The sequence below is a fragment of the Hyperolius riggenbachi genome, chromosome 10 (assembly GCF_040937935.1).
Source record: "Hyperolius riggenbachi isolate aHypRig1 chromosome 10, aHypRig1.pri, whole genome shotgun sequence".
NCBI lineage: Eukaryota > Metazoa > Chordata > Amphibia > Anura > Hyperoliidae > Hyperolius > Hyperolius riggenbachi.
Genome location: NC_090655.1, coordinates 231934572 through 231957572, shown reverse-complemented (window position 1 = coordinate 231957572; position 23001 = coordinate 231934572). Strand labels below are relative to the sequence as shown.

Below are 23001 nucleotides of genomic sequence, written 5' to 3'. Positions count from 1 at the left end.
GGCAGGCTTCACTTCTTCCTGTCCCAACAGAGCGCCCTCTACTGTTTAAACTTCCCTGGATCGAAGAAGTGGAGCCTGCCGGAACCCGGAGCCCAGCGGAGAAGGAGCAGCAGTGACAGTGGGGACACGCGCCGGCGAAGTAGGTAATGTATGAGGGGGGGGGGGGGGGGGGCGGCAGCTTCACAGATTGTAAATAGATTTCATGCTGAAATCGATTCACAATCTGTTTGCAGTAAAGGCAGCCATACGATCCCTCTGTGATCAGATTCTGATCAGAGAGGGATCTGTCTGTTGGTCGATCTGATGGCAAATCGACCAGTGTATGGCCACATTAACTGTCCTCATCATGTCACCCTCCTCCACAGACTGCTAATCACTCCTCACATCTATAGGTACTCCTGATCGTCCATCCCCTCACATCTATAGGTACTCCTGATCGTCCATCCCCTCACATCTATAGGTACTCCTGATCGTCCATTCCCTCACATCTATAGGTACTCCTGATCGTCCATCCCCTCGCATCTATAGGTACTCCTGATCGTCCATCCCCTCGCATCTATAGGTACTCCTGATCGTCCATCCCCTCGCATCTATAGGTACTCCTGATCGTCCATCCCTTCGCATCTATGGGTACTCCTGATCGTCCATCCCCTCGCATCTATAGGTACTCCTGATCGTCCATCCCCTCGCATCTATGGGTACTCCTGATCGTCCATCCCCTCACATCTATAGGTACTCGTGATCGTCCATCCCCTCACATCCATAGGTACTCCTGATCGTCCATCCCCTCACATCTATATGCACTCCTGATCGTCCATCCCCTCACATCTATATGCACTCCTGATCGTCCATCCCCTCACATCTATATGCACTCCTGATCGTCCATCCCCTCACATCTATAGGTACTCCTGATCGTCCATCCCCTCGCATCTATGGGTACTCCTGATCGTCCATCCCCTCACATCTATAGGTACTCCTGATCGTCCATCCCCTCACATCTATAGGTACTCCTGATCGCCCATCCCCTCACATCTATAGGTACTCCTGATCGTCCATCCCCTCACATCTATAGGTACTCCTGATCGTCCATCCCCTCACATCTATAGGTGATCCTGATCGTCCATCCCCTCACATCTATAGGTGATCCTGATCGCCCATCCCCTCACATCTATAGGTACTCCTGATCGTCCATCCCCTCACATCTATAGGTACTCCTGATCGCCCATCCCCTCACATCTATAGGTACTCCTGATCGCCCATCCCCTCACATCTATAGGTACTCCTGATCGTCCATCCCCTCACATCTATATGTACTCCTGATCGTCCATCCCCTCACATCTATATGTACTCCTGATCGTCCATCCCCTCACATCTATATGTACTATAAAAATACACACAACGTCCAAAGAAAGTGCATATTACTCACCCCTGTTGTCCTGTTTAATTGTCTTCATTTCATCCTCATCACTCCTCACATAAATCTCTGCTTCTTCCTCTTTAATTATCCTCATCAGGTCACCCTTCTCCTTAGACTGCTGATCACCCTTAAAATACATCTCCTCTTCTTTAATTGGCTTCATGTCACCCTCCTTAGGGTGCTGCTCATCCTTCACACACAGCTCTTCTTCCTTCTTAATGGTCCTTATTTCACTCTTTTTAGGCTTCTGATCACCACTCACGCACGGCTCTTCTTTAATTGTTCTCTTTATTTCACTCTCCTCCATAGACTGCTGGACATGCCTTTCATACATCTCTTCTTCCTCTTTAATTGTCCTCATCATGTCATTCATCTCCATAGACTGCTGGTCACACCTCACATACACCTCTTCTTCCTGTTCAATTGTCCTCATCATATCACCCTCCTCCTTAGATTGCTGATCATTTATCACAAACTTTTCTTCTTACTCTTTAATGGTCCTCATCATTTTCCATCTGCCTCCACACATCACACATCACCTGTTCTTAGTTTAACTTCACCTTTCAAATCAACTTGTTCGTCATTCTTAAAATAAAAAATGATAGAAAAAGACGTTAGACTTACTGGTAATATAAATTCCAGGAATTGAAAGGACAGCACCCATGTTGGACACCCTCTCCACCCCATCCAGATAGGAAGTAGGATAAAATGTACAATTTAGCCACAGGGTATATATGTACAGTGGGTTGCAGAAGTATTCGGCCCCCTTGAAGTTTTCCACATTTTGTCATATTACTGCCACAAACATGAATCAATTTTATTGGAATTCCACATGAAAGACCAACACAAAGTGGTGTACATGTGAGAAGTGGAACTAAAATCATACATGATTCCAAACATTTTTTACAAATCAATAACTGCAAAGTGGGGTGTGCATAATTATTCCGCCCCCTTTGATCTGAGGGCAGTCAGTTGCCCATAGACATTGCCTGATGAGTGCTAATGACTAAATAGAGTGCACCTGTGTGTAATCTAATGTCAGTACAAATACAGCTGCTCTGTGAGGGCCTCAGAGATGTGTTAAGAGAATATTGGGAGCAACAACACCGTGAAGTCCAAAGAACACACAAGACAGGTCAGGGATCAAGTTATTGAGAAATTTAAAGCAGGCTTAGGCTACAAAAAGGATTTCCAAAGCCTTGAACATCCCACGGAGCACTGTTCAAGCGATCATTCAGAAATGGAAGGAGTATGGCACAACTGTAAACCTACCAAGACAAGGCCATCCACCTAAACACACAGGCCGAACAAGGAGAGCGCTGATCAGAAATGCAGTCAAGAGGCCCATGGTGACTCTGGACGAGCTGCAGAGATCTACAGCTCAGGTGGGAGACTCTGTCCATAGGACAACTATTAGTCATGCACTGTACAAAATTGGCCTTCATGGAAGAGTGGCAAGAAGACAGGCATTGTTAACAGAAAGCATAAGAAGTCCCGTTTGCAGTTTGCCACAAGCCACGTGGGGGACACAGCAACCATGTGGAAGAAGGTGCTCTGGTCAGATGAGACCAAAATGGAACTTTTTGGCCAAAATGCAAAACGCTATGTGTGGCGGAAAACTAACACTGCACATCACTCTGAACACACCATCCCCACTGTCAAATATGGTGGTGGCAGCATCATGTTCTGGGGTGCATCTCTTCAGCAGGGACAGGGAAGCTGGTCAGAGTTGATGGGAAGATGGATGGAGCCAAATACAGGGCAAACTTGGAAGAAAACCTCTTGGAGTCTGCAAAAGACTTGAGACTGGGGCGGAGGTTCACCTTACAGCAGGACAATGACCCTACACATAAAGCCAGGTCAACAATGGAATGGTTTAAAACAAATCATATCCATGTGTTAGAATGGCCCAGTCAAAGTCCAGATCTAAATCCAATCGAGAATCTGTGGCAAGATCTGAAAACTGCTGTTCACAAACGCTGTCCATCTAATCTGACTGAGCTGGAGCTATTTTGCAAAGAAGAATGGGCAAGGATTTCAGTCTCTAGATGTGCAAAGCTGGTAGAGACATACCCTAAAAGACTGGCAGCTGTAATGGCAGCAAAAGGTGGTTCTACAAAGTATTGACTCAGGAGGCTGAATAATTATGCAAACCCCACTTTGCAGTTATTTATTTGTAAAAAATGTTTGAAATGATGTATGATTTTCGTTCCACTTCTCACATGTACACCACTTTGTATTGGTCTTTCACGTGGAATTCCAATAAAATTGATGCATGTTTGTGGCAGTAATGTGACAAAATGTGGAAAACTTCAAGGGGGCCGAATACTTTTGCAACCCACTGTATAGCTCACACACACGTGAAATGACTTGTGAGGGGTGACTGGTTCTCCATTATGACATCCTAGTTTAGATCCTTGTGTCCTTCTAAATACCGCAACTCCTGCTTGGAGAAATAGCCTATGCTGACACCTTATAGGGACCTGGCAACACTACCTTGTTATTGGTTAATAATATAATCCTCTACAATTGTGTGATTTGGTTTCTCATAGTCTTATACTAACGACTTTGCAAGCCAGTCATAGGCCTCAATTCTGGTAGCCATGTGCGGTAAATATTTTTTTGACAGTAAAATACCTCATGGTGGGTTTCCCCCCTTTTTTTTTTTTTGAAATTCAGAAAGATTTTTCCGCATTTCCGAACATGTGAATGTAAACATGTAAATGCACAATAGTGTGGTAAAATGTGTGTTTTTTCAGCGATGATAAGCACGTAGTAAACAAATAATAGTGGGAGCAATCAGCCCGGAGGGGGCTGGAGGAAGCCCCAGGTATGTATATTTTATAGGGAATCCTTTGTCTCTGGTACTGTAACGATTGAGGAATTCTCTCCGTGATCAGCGCACAAGACGTGCGCTGACACCGCAGAAATCTTCCACAAGCGTATAATTTGAGGGAACCCAGCAAAAGGTGCGATGCACCTGTAGAGGGAAATTCCTGTCGGCAGGTGGAGCTGTGGAGTGCAGAGGAACAGCTCCTCTGCCCTGCCACAGACGCCAGACAGGAATTGTACAAAGGGAAGAAACGCAGGGCAAGATAGCCCTGAAAGAGAGAGAGCAAAGTGACAGAGGGTATGCGTGTCCACCAATCTAGTCGCCACCCTGCGACGATGAACACACAACCATGAAGATAAGGTAAGAAGGCAATCGCAGGAGATGGCGATTGCTAACAGCGACACAAGACAGAATAAGCACAGAGGAGGAATGTATGCGTGTGCACCAATCTAGTCGCCAACCTGCGACGGTGGACACACAACAAAGGAAACCGAGTGAGAATGCAATCGCCTGAGAAGCAATTGCGAATGAGATTGAGCAAAGGGACAGATTTCATGTGTGTGCACCAAACTAGTCGCCAACCCGCGACGGTGCATACACAACAGCAGATATGAAGTAGGAACGCAACCGCAAGAGAGGCGATTGCCAGAGGTGACACAAGGCTACAGCAAGGCAGAGCACGAGAGTAGCACAGGCACAGCAAATCATACAATGAGAAGGTAAGGAAAATAACAAACGCTAACTAAACGCGAACACCGCGCTCATTCGCAACAGCGAATGCGTTTTCTGCGCGGTCTCCGCGTGTTAAGCACAACAAAGACAAGCATGCCTAACTAACCACCGACAGAAAAACATGGAACAGAGGACGCGAGCGCTTGCTTAACGGTTACCACACCGAGCCTCCAGCAAGCGTTCGTAGCAGACAAGACAGATACACGAAAACAGGAGTAAGTGAGAGACACGATCCACTGCTCTTTCCGCCAGAGCGAGTGCGATCCGAGTATAGAAACAGAGCGAGCTGGATCCACTGCTCTTTCCGCCAGAGCAAGTGCGATCCAAGTACAGCAAGAGAGTTGCAGACCAGAAGGATCCACAGCACTAGCGCAAGGCGAGTGCGATCCAGGCAAGACAGATCAGAAGGATCCACAGCACTAGCGCTAGAGGCTAGTGCGATCCAGGAAGACAGAACAGAAGGGGCTACCAGAAACAACCGCTGTTCCGGTTAGCACCCAGACACACAGAACGATTTCCTGTCGACCACCGCTGGGACAGGACAATCGTAACAGACAAACAAATAGATATGCAATCCTAACTGCACTAGGGAACCTGCCTAGTGCAATCCCAGGAACTACTCTAAGCTAATCTTTAAACAATGAGCAAGGCTGACACTCCAGGAGTGTTTCACAGGACAAACTCTTATGACCAGCGAAGGTCTGTGATATAACATGGTATTTATAGTACAAACCTCCAGAGGATGTGGCTAGGAAATTTGCATGACCAACGTATGCAAATTCCCCAGCAGCAGCAAGCTGCAAAACTGACAAACGGTCTCTCTTCCAGAGACCTGCAGAATGCAGACCTGAACAGTGGTCAAAAAGCTGCCTGCCTGTGCAGGCAGCTGAGCGGATCATTACAGGTACATTTTAAAGAAAACCTGAACTGAAAATTAAAAGTCAAAATAAGCATACACAAGTCATACTTACCTTCCATGTAGTCTACTCCTCAGTGTCTTTTTCCTCTCCCGCGTCCTGTTTGTTCACTGTGATCAAGGGAATTTTCCGTCCTCCATTTTGAAAATGGTCATTACCCATAACAGCTTTCTGGTCAGCACACGGTTAAACTGTAATATCGCCCACTTGAGCCATAGGGAAACATAGACATTACCTGGTACATTAGTTTTCCTCTCAGCTATAACTGACAGCAACTGATATTTTACTGACAGCAACTGATATATTTCAGATCTGACAAAATATTGTCAGAACTGGAAGGGATTATTGTCAGAAGAAAATGGTGAGCTTCTGAGAGGAACTGATGGCAAGGTAAGTATGTAATGTTTATTTGAAGTTACCTCATGTGTTTATTTTAAATATTTTTACTCAGTACAGGTTCTCTTTAAGTCATTCACAGCAGATAAGGATTAATACAAAACAGGACCCTGGGCACAAGAGCAAATTTGGTGGTTTTTCAGCGATAAGCATGTAGTAAACAAATAATAGCAGTCTTTAATAGTCTTCCATAAGTTAGGGGAGTCTTTGAAAGATTTTTTTTGAGAGGGTAAAGGTGTATTTGATTATGTAGCAACCTATGAAAAGTATATTTATAGGCATCCCCTATAAAAAAAAAATCCAGTAAATATTTGGAGTTACACAGCCTGAATCGGAACTCCACTAAAACAGCAATAGGAACTCCACTAAAAACTGAAAAAAATTTGACTTTACCACCAGGTACAGGCAGGTCTTAAACCAATTGGTAAATTATGTGCTAACATGCCCCCTATTTTTCATGAGAATAGCGATTTTCTGTAAAATTAATGCAAATTACCACACAAATTATGGTATAACTAGTCTTGTCCTGATTCTGATTTGCCATTTCTGAGTACAAGGACAACCAGCTCTAAAAGATATACAAGGGATTGTACCATCACATAACAGAATCCTTGACCATCTGTCCACTAGAGGGGACTATTTTTGTTTCAGTTCTGGGGGCGTCAATGCTGCAGAGTTAATGAATGGACTTGAGTCAAGCTGACAGCAGGTATTGTGGAGGACATAAGACCCAGTACAGATATTACCTACCTTAGAAACGTCTGACTCAGTCAGAGCCGGATCATTCACAATGCAATTTAGGCAGGTGCCTAGGGCCTAGTTGGTGTCCAGAAGCCTGGTTGGCACCTTTTCTGACTCCCTTTTGTTATCTAAGCTTACTAAAAAATCTAGATTGCCAGAGGGAGCCAAATTTGCTCTTGTGCCCAGGGTACTGTTTTGTATTAATCCTTATCTGCTGTGAATGGCTTAAAGAGACTCCGTAACAAAAATTGCATCCTGTTTTTTATCATCCTACAAGTTCCAAAAGCTATTCTAATGTGTCCTGGCTTACTGCAGCACTTTCTGCTATCACAGTCTCTGTAATAAATCAATGTATCTTTCCCTTGTCAGACTTGTCAGCCTGTGTCTGGAAGGCTGCCAAGTTCTTCAGTGTTGTGGTTCTGCTATGAATTCCCCCTTCCAGGCCCCTCTATGCACACTGCCTGTGTATTATTTAGATTAGAGCAGCTTCTCTCTTCTCTCTTATCTTTTACAAGCTGGATAAATCGTCCTCTGAGCTGGCTGGGCTTTCACATACTGAAGAATTACAGACAAGGGCAAAGCTGTTTGCAGGAGAAAAAAGAGCAGCCTGAAACTTCAGTGCATGAGAACTGCAGGGAGAAAGAAACACACAAATGATCTCTTGAGATTCAAAAGGAAGGCTGTATACAGCCTGCTTGTGTATGGTTGTATTTTCTATGTGTGGACATACAGTACATCAACCTACTTCCTGTTTTGGTGGCCATTTTGTTTGTTTATAAACAAACTTTTTAAAACTGTTTTTAACCACTTTTAATGCAGCTAGGAGCGGCGAAATTGTGACAGAGGGTAATAGGAGATGTCCCCAAACGCACTGGTATGTTTACTTTTGTGCGATTTTAACAATACAGATTCTCTTTAAAGTGTATCAGAGACGAACAATTCCCTATAAAATATACATACCTGGGGCTTCCTTCAGCCCCCTCCAGGCTGATCGCTCCCACAGGGTCCTCTTCTTCCACTCCATTTGCCCGGTACAGGCCTCGAAAAATCAGTCAGTCGAAGCCAGTTGGCACATGCGCAGTCTGACCAGATGTGCTCCCCTGTATAGTTCACCTCACTTGGAGCCTTCTGTGCCTGCGCAGTACATGTGCAGATGCAGAACGTTCCAGGTGACGTGAACGCAGCGTGAGTGCGTGCATGGTCGGGCGGTGCATGCTCAGATGGCCCCGGACCGAAAGACTTTCCAGGACCAATTACGAGCGAACTGAGAGGAAGAAGAGGACACCGTGGGAGCGATCAGGCCAGAGGGGGCTGGAGGAAGCCCCAGGTATGTATATTTTATTGGGAATTGTTCGTCTCTGGTCCCCTTTAATTAAGATCTCCAGCGTAACTTTTTTTTATCTTTTCTGAAGGCAGAATAATTTTCTCTAAGGTAATAGCCACCATCTATCCAAGAAAACAAAACTTGTTCTAGTTTTTATTTTCCTCTAGGGTATTTAACAAAGTGGTGTACTCCTCCCCATCTTTATTTATCAGAGGCAAAAGATTTTTTTACCCAATCAGGTTAATGGCCTGTTGTAAGATGTCTCACCATATTTTTAGTATTCCATCACTGTTTCCGTTGTTGGTGCCTCACCATCTTCATGTTTCATGAAGCAGTAACAGGTCTCAGGCTGAGCACTGAGAATCTTCACATTCTGTTTTTATTTATCTTACAATGTCCCATTTTTTTTTTTAGAAAATGGGTTTAAATACTAAATGTACAGACACCTATAGATAGCCTGGTAGTCTAATGGGTTATCCCATCATATAGCTTTCCCTGGTTATCTCCCCCTTACATTATACCCTGGTGGTCTAGTGATCTTCCCATCAGTATTCCCAGGTGGTCTAGTAGTGCCCTTTCCCCTTACAATAGTCCCTGGTAAAGTTTGGCTCCTGCAGTATGCTGTTTGATCCAGTCCCTCCCCCCCCCCCCCCTTCACCCCTACATAGCTTTCCCAGGTGGCCTACCCATCCTAGTATAGTTTTTCCTGGTGGTCTTTTGACCCCCAGGTATGCAGACTTGTAGAGTTACGTGTAGCAGTTATTGGTGTAGTTAGAGACTCACCTTCTTCAGCAGATCGATGTTCTGTCTGTGTTTTGCAGCGGCCGTAAGCCCTCTACTTCCTGTTTCTTGACATCATGACGTGCAGAATCGGGAAGACGAGAATTGAGAGAGTGGAGATTGTGTGGCCGCTGCAGAGCACAGACAGATCATCAAGTGGCTGAAGGAGGGTAGTCTTTAAAATTAACCCAAGGTGTGAGACTTATGGAAGCTGCCATATTTATTTCCTTTTAAACAATACAAGTTGCCTGGCAGTCCTGCTGATCTTTATGGTCAGTAGGGTCTAAATCACACACCTGAAAAAAGCGCACAGCTAATCTTGTCAGATTTGTCATAGACAACTGATGCGTATGCCTGTTCAAGGTCTGTGGCTTAAAGGGGAACTGAAGAGAGAGGTATATGGAGACTGCCATGTTTATTTCCTTTTAAGCAATACCAGTTGCCTGGCTGCCCTGCTGATGCTCTGCCTCTAATACTATTAGCTATAGCCCCTGAACAAGCATGCAGCAGATCAGGTGTTTGACTTTAAAGTCAGATCTGACAAGACTAGCTGCATGCTTGTTTCTGGTGTTATTCAGATACTACTGCAGAGAAATAGACCAGCAGGGCTGCCAGGCAACTGGTATTGATTAAAGGGAAATAAACATGACAGCCTCCATATACCTCTCTCTTCAGTTCCCCCTTTAAAGTGTTAGAGGCAGTGAATCAGCAGGACAGCCAGGCAATGTGCATTATTTAAAAGGAAATTAACATGTCAGCCTCCATATCCCTCTCACCTCGGGTTCCCTTTAGCCCCACCAACCACCGCTGCACGTCATTCTGCAAGTCTATATACCAAAGGGAGCACAGGAGAGGGGCCTGAGGAGAGGGTGGAAAGATAAAAGTCAGGCCCCCCTCCTTGCCTCTCTTGTGCTGCCAGGGCTCTAGACATTCTTGGAGCCAATATGACACACACACACAGCTGCATTTTGTGTTTGCCATTTTTTTATTTGAATTTGATATTGCTAACTATGTTTTAGCAGTCTGTTACTACATTATTAGGTTCCATATATGTCTCCATGAAGACATCTACAGACCCTCATAATCAGTCTGTGGTCTCCTCAGACCAGGGATGCTCGGATGTGCCTCATCCACGAATTCGGCAATCCGCGTGGTTGCAAAAAAAAATCCGCAGTCGGCCCCGCCGCATGCGGATTTTCGTCCGCGTCCACGCAACCACGCGGATTTTTCCCCGTGAATGGCGTAATGACGCGTGGATTCACGCCCGGAGGCGGATTTTCTTTTAACGTTAATAACAAAGCCCCCATACATGCTACAGTCCCCCAAATAGCATGGATTATCGAGGTGATAAGGGGCAACATAACTTCAACATAAAAAATTCCAAAATTTTTTTTTTTTCTAGAGAAAATGGATTTTAAAGTGAAATCAACGCTTTAAATGGGGCTATTAATTGGTAATAAGTGGTTTTAAAAAGGGATATACGCGTTAAGCAGTCAAAGAGGTGAAGGCGAGTTCCAATGGCACTTGGCGGCGAAGGTACCGCTGGAGGAGGATGAGTGGCTGACGGCAAAAAGGCTCCAGAGAGGTTTTTGTAAAAAAAAATTTTGTTTTTTTTGCAGCAATTAGCAATGACATCGCAGCAGAGTTGTCAGTGGACCCGGGCAGTGTGAACGCAGAGTGTAGTAGCGACTGAGTCAGGAGGACAAAGCGGGCGGTCAGTTCAGCAGCAGCAGCACAGTAGTAGTAGCACAGCGTCATAGTGCTGGCCAAAAAATTAAATGCACCCGGCGACCCGGGCAGTGTGAACGCAGAGTGTAGTAGCGACTGAGTCAGGAGGACAAAGCGGGCGGTCAGTTCAGCAGCAGCAGCACAGTAGTAGTAGCACAGCGTCATAGTGCTGGCCAAAAAATTAAATGCACCCGGCGACCCGGGCAGTGTGAACGCAGAGTGTAGTAGCGACTGAGTCAGGAGGACAAAGCGGGCGGTCAGTTCAGCAGCAGCAGCACAGTAGTAGTAGCACAGCGTCATAGTGCTGGCCAAAAAATTAAATGCACCCGGCGACCCGGGCAGTGTGAACGCAGAGTGTAGTAGCGACTGAGTCAGGAGGACAAAGCGGGCGGTCAGTTCAGCAGCAGCAGCACAGTAGTAGTAGCACAGCGTCATAGTGCTGGCCAAAAAATTAAATGCACCCGGCGACCCGGGCAGTGTGAACGCAGAGTGTAGTAGCGACTGAGTCAGGAGGACAAAGCGGGCGGTCAGTTCAGCAGCAGCAGCACAGTAGTAGTAGCACAGCGTCATAGTGCTGGCCAAAAAATTAAATGCACCCAGTGACGCGGGCAGTGTGAACGCAGAGTGTAGTAGCGACTGAGTCAGGAGGACAAAGCGGGCGGTCAGTTCAGCAGCAGCAGCACAGTAGTAGTAGCACAGCGTCATAGTGCTGGCCAAAAAATTAAATGCACCCGGTGACGCGGGCAGTGTGAACGCAGAGTGTAGTAGCGACTGAGTCAGGAGGACAAAGCGGGCGGTCAGTTCAGCAGCAGCAGCACAGTAGTAGTAGAAACAGTGTCATAGTGCTGGCCAAAAAATTAAATGCACCTGGCGACCCGGGCAGTGTGAACGCAGAGTGTAGTAGCGACTGAGTCAGGAGGACAAAGCGGGCGGTCAGTTCAGCAGCAGCAGCACAATAGTAGTAGCACAGCGTCATAGTGCTGGCCAAAAAATTAAATGCACCCGGTGACCCGGGCAGTGTGAACGCAGAGTGTAGTAGCGACTGAGTCAGGAGGACAAAGCGGGCGGTCAGTTCAGCAGCAGCAGCACAGTAGTAGTAGCACAGCGTCATAGTGCTGGCCAAAAAATTAAATGCACCCGGTGACCCGGGCAGTGTGAACGCAGAGTGTAGTAGCGACTGAGTCAGGAGGACAAAGCGGGCGGTCAGTTCAGCAGCAGCAGCACAGTAGTAGTAGCACAGCGTCATAGTGCTGGCTAAAAAATTAAATGCACCCGGTGACCCGGGCAGTGTGAACGCAGAGTGTAGTAGCGACTGAGTCAGGAGGACAAAGCGGGCGGTCAGTTCAGCAGCAGCAGCACAGTAGTAGTAGCACAGCGTCATAGTGCTGGCCAAAAAATTAAATGCACCCGGTGACCCGGGCAGTGTGAACGCAGAGTGTAGTAGCGACTGAGTCAGGAGGACAAAACGGGCGGTCAGTTCAGCAGCTCAGAAGGAGGACCATGGCAACTTACTGGTAGTAGTACCATAACACCAAAAAATTAACCAAGGTAGGCACTAGGCAGGTAGTAAATGTCTTTATAAAGGCAGGCATAGTTAACAACAGCACATGCAGCAGCCACTTCATGTCCCCCTGTGTCCGACAATAGGGGCCAGAAACTCACCTTCCACCCAAGCCTGGTTGATTTTCAGGAAGGTGAGTTTGTCCACAGAGGCGTGGGAGAGCCGAGAGCGCTTCTCTGTGACCACGCCACCGGCCGCACTAAAGCATCTCTCTGAGAGGACACTGGAAGGAGGGCAGGATAGGAGTTCCAGGGCGTACTGGGAAAGCTCGCTCCAGATGTCCAGTCTCTTGACCCAGTACTCCAAGGGGTCCACGGGGCTGTCGGTGTCATTGAGCCCTCTGGATGACCCCATATAGTCAGACACCATGGTGGTCAGTCGTTGCTTGTGCTGGTTGGTGGTGGATGCTGTGGCGGGCACCTCTGTTCTGGGCTGCTGCACTGCATACAGGCTCTTGCTTAGGCTCTTCAGGTCTCCGGGGCGCCAGTTGCTGCTGCTGCTGCTGGTGGTTGTTGTTGTGCTGCTAGTGGCAATGGCAGGCACCTCTTGCTGGCTTGGCAGAGCAGTTACAGTGGGGGTGGAAGGCTGGGGGAATGCTTCCAGTAGTCTGCGCACAAGGGCCTCCTTCAACTCCCTTGTGCGTTGCTCGGTGGTGGATGGCGTCATGAAGTCTCCCAGCTTCCCCTTCAGACGGGGATCAAGCATCAAGGTAATCCAGATGTCCTCCCTTGAACGCATCTGGATCACCCGGGGGTCCCTGCGAAGGCAGCGCAACATGTGCACAGCCATGGGAAACAAGTGGGCCCTGCCAGCAAGATCTTCCTCGTCCTCGCCATTGTCCTATAACGCATGCCTGTCCTCTTCCTGTGCCATGTCGTTGTCCTCCTCAAACCGCCATCCACGTACAACGCCTGCTGCACTCTGCTCCTCCTCCTCCTCCTCATTCAGGTTAGGGACCTCCAACTCTTCCACTACCTGCTGTGAGCCCTCCTCTGAGCTGGACTGTGCTGCCATCTGCTCCTGTTCTTCCAACTGCCTCAGGGCTTCATCCCCACGCTCAATTAAATTGTCCATTGCCTGCTCCAGTAGACAAACCAAGGGCACCCACTGGCACACAGAGGCCCGCTCCTCACTGACCATCTTGGTTGCCTCCAGGAAGGGACTCAGCACCAGGCATACTTGCTGCATCAGTGTCCACTGAGTGGCAGTAATCATGGGGACTTGCTGGTTGCTGGGGACACTTGGGTCTAGCATGTAGGCCCTAAGAGCCAGCCTGTGCTGACACAGCCGCTCCAACATGGCCAGAGTCGAATTCCAGCGAACTGGCATGTCGATGATCAGCCGGTGTTGTGGCCTTCCATACTGCTGCTGTAAGGTGGACAAGAGTGCAGAGGCAGTGGCTGACAGGCGGAAAAAGCGTACCACCGCCCGGGCATCCTGCAGCAGCTCGCTCATCCCCTGGTAGGTGCGAAAGAAGCGCTGCACCACAAGATTGAGCATGTGGGCCAAGCAGGGGATGTGCTGGAGGTTTCCCTGCTGCACTGCTGCCACCAGGTTGGCCCCGTTATCGGCTGCCACATACCCCACTTTCAGGCCTCTGGGGGTCAGCCACCTCCGCTCCTGCTTCCTGAGGGCGGCCAGGACGTTGGTGGCCGTAAGCCTCTCCTTCCCCAGGGTCACCAATTTTAAAAGGGCTTGGCAGTGCCGAGGCTTGGCGCTGCTGCTGCCGAGGCGGGCTTGCTTTCCGGGTGCTGCGGGAGTGTCGTGACAGGACCCTTCTGCATCCCCCCTGATCCCGCGTGGTGGCACCACTAGCTGGGCTGATGCGCTCTTGTCCTCCCTCCCTTCCATCAGTGTCACCCAGTGGGCCGTAAAGGACAGGTAGCGACCTGTCCCAAATCTGCTACTCCACGAGTCCATGGTCACGTGGACCTGCTTGCCCACAGAGTAGTCCAGGGAACGGGCCACGTTTTCCACCGCAAACTGAAATAGTGGCGACTGGGGACTTGCCACTCGGGGATGCCAAATTGGAGCAGCGTCCGCATGGCACTCCCCTCCTGCACCAGGGAGTAGGGAAGCAGCTGTGATGCCATGGCCCGGGCCAGCAAGCCATTTAGTTTGCGGATCCGCCTGTGGCTTGGAGGCAGAGGCTTGGTCAGACCCTGAAAGGTGTCGCTCAGCAGGGTCTGACGACGCTGGGATGCAGGGGAGACAGAGGAGAGAGACGAACACTGGCTGCCAGCCTCAATGTCTGTGTCCTGAGCAGCCGAGGTGGAAGAGCGCTTGCGTGCTACTACTGCTGCTGCTGTGGGGGATTCACGACCCTGAGGGAGGGAGGATGCTGCTGTGCTGGTGGGCCTTCTGCTCTCAGGAACCCCTGCCAGCAGTGCCTGCTTCCTCTTAAAGTCCGCATACTCGCGGCAGTGGCGGCTTCTCAGGTGGCCCTGGAGGGATGAGGTACCCATCTTGCTCAGACTTTTCCCACGGCTCAATCTTTTGCTGCATAACCTGCACACCGCATACCTTTTGTCATCAGTACATTCCTCAAAGCAATTCCACACTGGTGACTTTAATTTACTGCGGCCCCCACTAGCAGAGGGTGCAGAGGAGCAATGTGTGGTAGTAGTTGCCGGGGGTTGCATGGTGGTGGTGCCGGCTGAAGCAGTGTCCTGTCTACTTCCTCCACGCCCACTGCTGCCGATGCCCCTGCCCCTGCCTGACATATGGCGATAACCTTGCCTAGGCGACTCGTCATCCTGCTCTGACCATTCTTCCACGGACTCAGCAGGCTGCACATAGTTAGGGTCCACAACGTCGTCATTATCAGCAGCATCATCATAATCCAGCTCTTCCTCTGACTCCCCCGCCTCCTCTTCTGTCCCTACATCCCCAGACACAGACCCCTCTTCTTCATCACCAGAACTCAACAACGCTTGTGATTGTGGCCCGATCTCAATCTCTGCCACATCAGTCCCCAGTAAGTCCTGAGCTTCTTGCATCAGCAGGTTCCCAGATGCCGGACTGAGGGACAGAACGCTGTCATCCTGGGAGGGCTGCTGACCAGTGGGTGCTGGGGTGGATGTCACAACAAGCGTGGGATGTTGGCTGCTGCTGCTACTGCTTGGAGTGGTGCTCACAGTAGAGGTCTGGGAGGAAGTCATGATGTCCATGAGTACGTCAGGTTCCATTTGCTCAACCACCACACGGGGACCAGAAACTTTAAAATATTTGGACAATGGCGTCTGCTGACTCGGCCCAGGCTTTGCTGCCCCCCTTTCTGCTGCATCACGACCACGTACAGCTGGGCGTCCTCTCCCTGGACGTGGAGCAGTCCCAGAAGTGGCTGAGGCAATTGAACTCCCTTTCCTCTCACCCCGTGAAACCCTGCCAGACATGTTGCTAGTAATGAATCACTGGATGCAGTGGGCACAGTACAAGGTCACTGAAGGATGCAGTGGGCACAGTACAAGGTCACTGAAGGATGCAGTGGGCACAGCAGTGGGCACTGGATATACAACTAGGTCACTGAAGGATGCAGTGGGCACAGTACAAGGTCACTGAAGGATGCAGTGGGCACAGCAGTGGGCACTGGATATACAACTAGGTCACTGTAGGATGCAGTGGCCACAGTACAAGGTCACTGAAGGATGCAGTGGGCACAGCAGTGGGCACTGGATATACAACTAGGTCACTGAAGGATGCAGTGGCACAGTACAAGGTCACTGAAGGATGCAGTGGGCACAGTACAAGGTCACTGAAGGATGCAGTGGGCACAGCAGTGGCCACTGGATATACAACTAGGTCACTGAAGGATGCAGTGGCCACAGTACAAGGTCACTGAAGGATGCAGTGGGCACAGCAGTGGGCACTGGATATACAACTAGGTCACTGAAGGATGCAGTGGCCACAGTACAAGGTCACTGAAGGATGCAGTGGGCACAGCAGTGGGCACTGGATATACAACTAGGTCACTGAAGGATGCAGTGGCACAGTACAAGGTCACTGAAGGATGCAGTGGGCACAGTACAAGGTCACTGAAGGATGCAGTGGGCACAGCAGTGGCCACTGGATATACAACTAGGTCACTGAAGGATGCAGTGGCCACAGTACAAGGTCACTGAAGGATGCAGTGGGCACAGCAGTGGGCACTGGATATACAACTAGGTCACTGAAGGATGCAGTGGCCACAGTACAAGGTCACTGAAAGATGCAGTGGGCACAGCAGTGGGCACTGGATATACAACTAGGTCACTGAAGGATGCAGTGGGCACAGTACAAGGTCACTGAAGGATGCAGTGGGCACAGTACAAGGTCACTGAAGGATGCAGTGGGCACAGCAGTGGCCACTGGATATACAACTAGGTCACTGAAGGATGCAGTGGCCACAGTACAAGGTCACTGAAGGATGCAGTGGGCACTGGATATACAACTAGGTCACTGAAGGATGCAGTGGGCACACAAGGATGTCACACTGTGTAATGAGATGCTCATATGCCAGCGAGCGAGCGAGCAGTGGGCACTGGGCACGGCACAAGGTCACTGACAGAATGAATGAACAGCGCTGGCAGAGAGTGGCGGCGCCGGCGGTGTAACTGGCTGCCGGCAAATAGTACAAGTGTATAACTGTCACTGGAATATACAAGTGAACACTGCAGCTGCACTAACCTGCCTGCCTGCACTCTACACACAGATAATCCCCACTCCCACTACACTGCAGCACTGAACCTGCCTGCACAGCACTACACACAGTTAAATAATCACTAGACTCCCACACTCCCACTACACTACACTGACTACAACTAACTACAGCAATCACTCACTGACTAGCTAACTGTGTACAGTATAAGAGCAGTGTTAGCAAAAAAAACCGCTTTGTTTTTAACACAATAAATGCACTTGCTCAAACAACAATGGCCTGGAGATAATCCTCTCAGCACCACAGTCTAGCAAGGACAGAGCTTTTCCATCATGGCCGCCGCTTTATATTCAGGAGGGGAGGGCATAGCTCCCCTCCTGTGATTGGTTGCTAGGGCCTGGCTGGGGCACTCTGATTGGCCTGCAATGTGTCACTTCCGCATAGTTTGACGCATTTCCGCAAACCACGACTTCAGCGCCGGGTTTCACGAGCGTGAATGCGGATTTCTGTCCGCATTCACGCAAAGCCGAAGCAGATTTTCGTGGTTGAAAATCTATTCACGGCTTAGCGTGTCCGAGGCGGAATGCGTCAAAATGGTCGTGAATCCACGCGTAAGCGTGATCACGACCTGGCGGTGAGCACCACTGCCTCAGACGGCTTGGTTTGTGTCCGTATCTTTGTGCTATGAACAGCATGATGATACAAGCAGCAGCAGCAGCACATTGCCTGCTGCTAGTTCCTTCAGCTGGGCTTCTAATTACATGCCACACAATTGTCATTCATTGATTTTGGCAGCATCTTTTTTGGAGTTTAATCAGCACTCAAAGAAAGGCTATGCAAGCCTGGAGTCCAAAATGCAGCAACAATGTTTCTTTAGCATCTGTAGAACTACAAGTTCCAGCATGTAGAACTGATGTCTCTCTTTGATGGATATGTAGTAGACCTATACATCTCAGAATCCTCTACTTGAACTCTTTAAATTAACCACTTCGCATCCAGACCTTGTTTTCAACTTATTGACCAGAGCAGTTTTGACAGTTTAGCTATGTCCCTATTTAATCAGAAATAACTTTATCCCTACTTATGACACAGAAATGAAATATATATTGTTTTTTTCAAGACAAACTAGGCTTTCATTTTATGCCATTTTTTCCCTCAAACAATTTTGTTTTCTATGAATTTTAATGGGAAAACAAAGAAAAAAATAGAAAAAACACGTATTTCTCAGTTTTACCAATTCCAGTTTAAAAATAAAAAGCGCTACTGTCGATAAAAAAACACACATTTTGTTTGGCTATTCTTACTGCTTATCACAAAACTTCGATTATGTTCCGGTCACAATTTATGGTGAAGATATTTGATTCTGAAATAGTGCTACAAAGTGTGTTTTTCACTATGAAATGAGAAAATAAAGTACCTTTAATAGTAAAAATCAATCTTATTAGCTCAGGAAACTTATATTCCCATTCACCAATTAGTCCTGCATCAGATAGTGCCAGAAATATGCACAGGAGCAAGCCCAATCCTGAACAGCACTGCTTCTGCTACAAGACGTATATCTACTGACCTGTGGCTTAGATGAAGTCCCAGAGGACGTTGTTATAAACTGTTCTTATCACCTTGCTTCGACACCATCGTCTCACAGACTGTGAGATCACTTGACTCTCCACACAGCAAACAGGATATAGACTTTCTCAGGCTTCTTACGTTATTTATTCAGGAAACAGGAATACAGATAGATACATTCATCTCCTGGCAAAGCAGACTTCCATGTTGCGTTATAGCGGCTTGATTAGACTCCCTCTTGAAGTCTATCAGGTACCTTCTTCCTAACTACGTTACACTAAACTACATATGTACAACATACATTATATCAGATTACAGTAAGGAATAACATGTTTAGAGGTCCCAGTCGGCCTTGCGAGCTAGTGCAGAGGGAAGAAGCAGAAGCAGAAGTGAGTTCCCATCGCTCGCACCCCCTTTAATACCGACTAGGAAAGAGTTAAATATGACATCATCTTCGCCACCTCCTATATCAGTCTATTGGTGGACCCACTCGTGGTGTCATCATACCCGCCTACTCGATTAATAATCAATGAGGCACTTGACCCAGATGCAGGAATGTGAAATGTTTAGTAAACATAGCCAATGTTTTCTGTTCCTGTTGAGGTCAGAGTGGCCGATGGCCTTCTGTTAGGAACATGTTCTCAGTATCTGCGTGTATCTTCTGCTACACGCAGACCCTGAGATGCCTCTGCCTGCATCACCAACCCTCTATCTATTTTAAAGGCATACACTGCGGTCAAGCCTTTTACATACAACTCAGGCCAAGTAACTGAGGCCTACTTAAATTATAACAATCCCCCCTAAAACGGCTTGACCCGCAGATCCCAGCGTCTGAACCTACCAGTACCTGGTTTCTTTCTTGTATGTTTCACTTTTCGATGTTCGTGCTCACACAACTTCTCTGCTCTAGGCGGTTACCCCTGGAAGAGAGAGAGCAAGACCTCTTGGTCTTCCTGTAACCAGGCTCTCTGGGGAAGCCCTACTTCTAAGTCCCTCAATATCACATGCTCAGCATTTGCGTCACTTGCGTATCACTTACAAACTTGCATGACCACAGAAAAGTGAAACTCGTTTGGTTGTTACAAAACGGAGCAGTGCCAGGTGCCTTCTAAAAGAGCGCCTTTATACAATCAGCTCCTAGGTACTACTAAACCTATACCCGTAACCCTGTATATCCCTTAATTTAAACTATTGGTTCCGGAGATTGTTTATGAGGCACCAATCTCTGGACCAGGTTAATTTATTTTACGTAATTTTAACCCGCAACCTCACCTGGATAACGACGCCTAAAGTTGTCATCCCCATCCAGACGACCAGTGGGTGTAGAAAGAACTTTGGAACTGCAGATGCCCCGTCCGAGTGTCCCTGGAACATCACCGGAACCTTTGTCCACCAGGGCAGACTGGAACTCACCTGCTCATTTTTGTGTTCTACCTCGTTAAGATCACCTGTTTGTTTAACCTTTGTAACAAAATGTGGTCGTCTTGGATCAAACCCTGTTCCCCTTTGTCCCATGTCGTGTTCTCTTTCAGGACGGGAACTACCCGTGAAACTTTGACCTTTAGAGTTTTCTTAACAATTTGAGAAACAACGTCATCCAACCTGGATGACAGGATCCATATGGGATCTCCACTCACACAATATGTTCCCCTTGGAAACGCCCCCTTATCGGAACAATTATGAGAATATACCTTGAATGTACCAAACACACAGGAGATACTCACTTCCCAAACAGTTCTCTGCTGCTTATATAAAGCCTGCAGGCTGCTTGTAAGCCAATCAAGAAGTGCACATACACATGACACCTAGTCTGCAGTGATTAATTCAAACAGAAGCTGAGCTACTCAGCTAGTAAATGGAGAGGGTTTCAGTTGCATATAGACAATGGCTATATGGCCAGCAGGGGGCACCAGCGTGCAGGATATACCCTCTCATCTGCCCCCCTCCTAACTAAACTGCATGGGAATCTACAATAAAATTAAAAACAGTAATGGTGCACAAGCCAGCCTGGGGCCCCAGGAACTCTCACTGCCCGGGGCCCCAGAACCAGCATGCAACACCATATGTGAGCGCAGCCAAGCCCTGGATCTGCCACACCCAGGAGCTTGTCCCCAACTGCTCTAAGACTTACCAAACACACAGGAGATACTCACTTCCCAAACAGTTCTCTGCTGCTTATATAAAGCCTGCAGGCTGCTTGTAAGCCAATCAAGAAGTGCACATACACATGACACCTAGTCTGCAGTGATTAATTCAAACAGAAGCTGAGCTACTCAGCTAGTAATTGGAGAGGGTTTCAGTTGCATATAGACAATGGCTATATGGCCAGCAGGGGGCACCAGCGTGCAGGATATACCCTCTCATCTGCCCCCCTCCTAACTAAACTGCATGGGAATCTGCAATAAAATTAAAAACAGTAATGGTGCACAAGCCAGCCTGGGGCCCCAGGAACTCTCACTGCCCGGGGCCCCAGAACCAGCATGCAACACCATATGTGAGCGCAGGCTGGCTTGTGCACCATTACTGTTTTTAATTTTATTGTAGATTCCCATGCAGTTTAGTTAGGAGGGGGGCAGATGAGAGGGTATATCCTGCACGCTGGTGCCCCCTGCTGGCCATATAGCCATTGTCTATATGCAACTGAAACCCTCTCCAATTACTAGCTGAGTAGCTCAGCTTCTGTTTGAATTAATCACTGCAGACTAGGTGTCATGTGTATGTGCACTTCTTGATTGGCTTACAAGCAGCCTGCAGGCTTTATATAAGCAGCAGAGAACTGTTTGGGAAGTGAGTATCTCCTGTGTGTTTGGTAAGTCTTAGAGCAGTTGGGGACAAGCTCCTGGGTGTGGCAGATCCAGGGCTTGGCTGCGCTCACATATGGTGTTGCATGCTGGTTCTGGGGCCCCGGGCAGTGAGAGTTCCTGGGGCCCCAGGCTGGCTTGTGCACCATTACTGTTTTTAATTTTATTGTAGATTCCCATGCAGTTTAGTTAGGAGGGGGGCAGATGAGAGGGTATATCCTGCACGCTGGTGCCCCCTGCTGGCCATATAGCCATTGTCTATATGCAACTGAAACCCTCTCCAATTACTAGCTGAGTAGCTCAGCTTCTGTTTGAATTAATCACTGCAGACTAGGTGTCATGTGTATGTGCACTTCTTGATTGGCTTACAAGCAGCCTGCAGGCTTTATATAAGCAGCAGAGAGCTGTTTGGGAAGTGAGTATCTCCTGTGTGTTTGGTAAGTCTTAGAGCAGTTGGGGACAAGCTCCTGGGTGTGGCAGATCCAGGGCTTGGCTGCGCTCACATATGGTGTTGCATGCTGGTTCTGGGGCCCCGGGCAGTGAGAGTTCCTGGGGCCCCAGGCTGGCTTGTGCACCATTACTGTTTTTTATACCTTGAATGTATCATTTATGTTAAAAAACCAAACCTTTCCTTCAGCCACCGGAACTATCGGTTGGGCTTCAGGGTGGATCTTTTGAATGGTAGCCTCACACTCTGCGTTATTGAGCCTGCAGGCATCTTCACTAAATTTGACTTGCCCCAGCCAACGCAGGTACTTCTGCAAGAATTGCCCACATGAGGACAACTCTACTTGTTTCACCTCCCTGTCTAGCACCAAAAAAGGTTGACCTCTCAGGTCCTGGTGTAAGACACGGGTTGAGGTGGGAACTAAGGAAGTGGCGGTGCCTAAAGGAATGTTGCACCGTTTCCATTTGTTCACCCAAACATCTCGAAGCTGCCATGCAAAAGATCCTTCTCCAGAAAAATTAATATACCTCCCCTTGTCCAATCTCTCGCTGACAAAATATGTCCCCAGCTGTCCTGATTGGACCTCTTCCCCCCTTACGTCCTGAGGCACAATATGTACCTGAGGTCGGGAAGACTGTACTCTCTGCAATCTTTCGATTAAGAGTACCTCTTCACTTACCCAACTATCATGAGGATAAGCTGCTGCATATGGACTGTGTAATATCGTCCCCTGTTGTGACCCGTGTAGTGTGGATGGGGTTCCCTGTGTTGGCTTTCCCTCCCCCGGGACCGCTCTCCCCACCCTCTTTGTCACCTGTAAATGTGGCTTGATCTCGATTTTTACTTCTTGTTTCGAGAACCTCCCACCCTTGGCTTTCCAGCCTTTACGTGTGTAAAGTTGTTTCAGAGGCACTCTCTGTTGGTAGCTCCAGAGTGTGATGTTGTCCCCTGCGTCTCTCTGGTAAGAGAATTGACGCCTCCTGCTCGTTCCTCTCCAATCTGGAACCATCTCACTCTGCATAACCAAGACAAGGTACCCCTGAATCACACACTCCACCTTTTGCATGTACCCATTATACTGCAATGTACCTTTTAACAAACCTTTGGATCGGTGCATTGAT

The 23001-nt window shown here is 48.2% G+C and overlaps 1 protein-coding gene across 1 annotated transcript in view; it reads right to left on the bottom strand.

The window, feature by feature from the left end:
- LOC137536896 (uncharacterized) overlaps positions 1–23001 on the bottom strand; it is a 133550-nt gene that overhangs the window by 67349 nt on the left and 43200 nt on the right. Inside the window, exon 8 of the mRNA XM_068259076.1 lies at positions 1427–1874. Coding sequence (XP_068115177.1) covers positions 1427–1874 — 448 coding nt within the window. The remainder of the gene's footprint in view (positions 1–1426; positions 1875–23001) is intronic.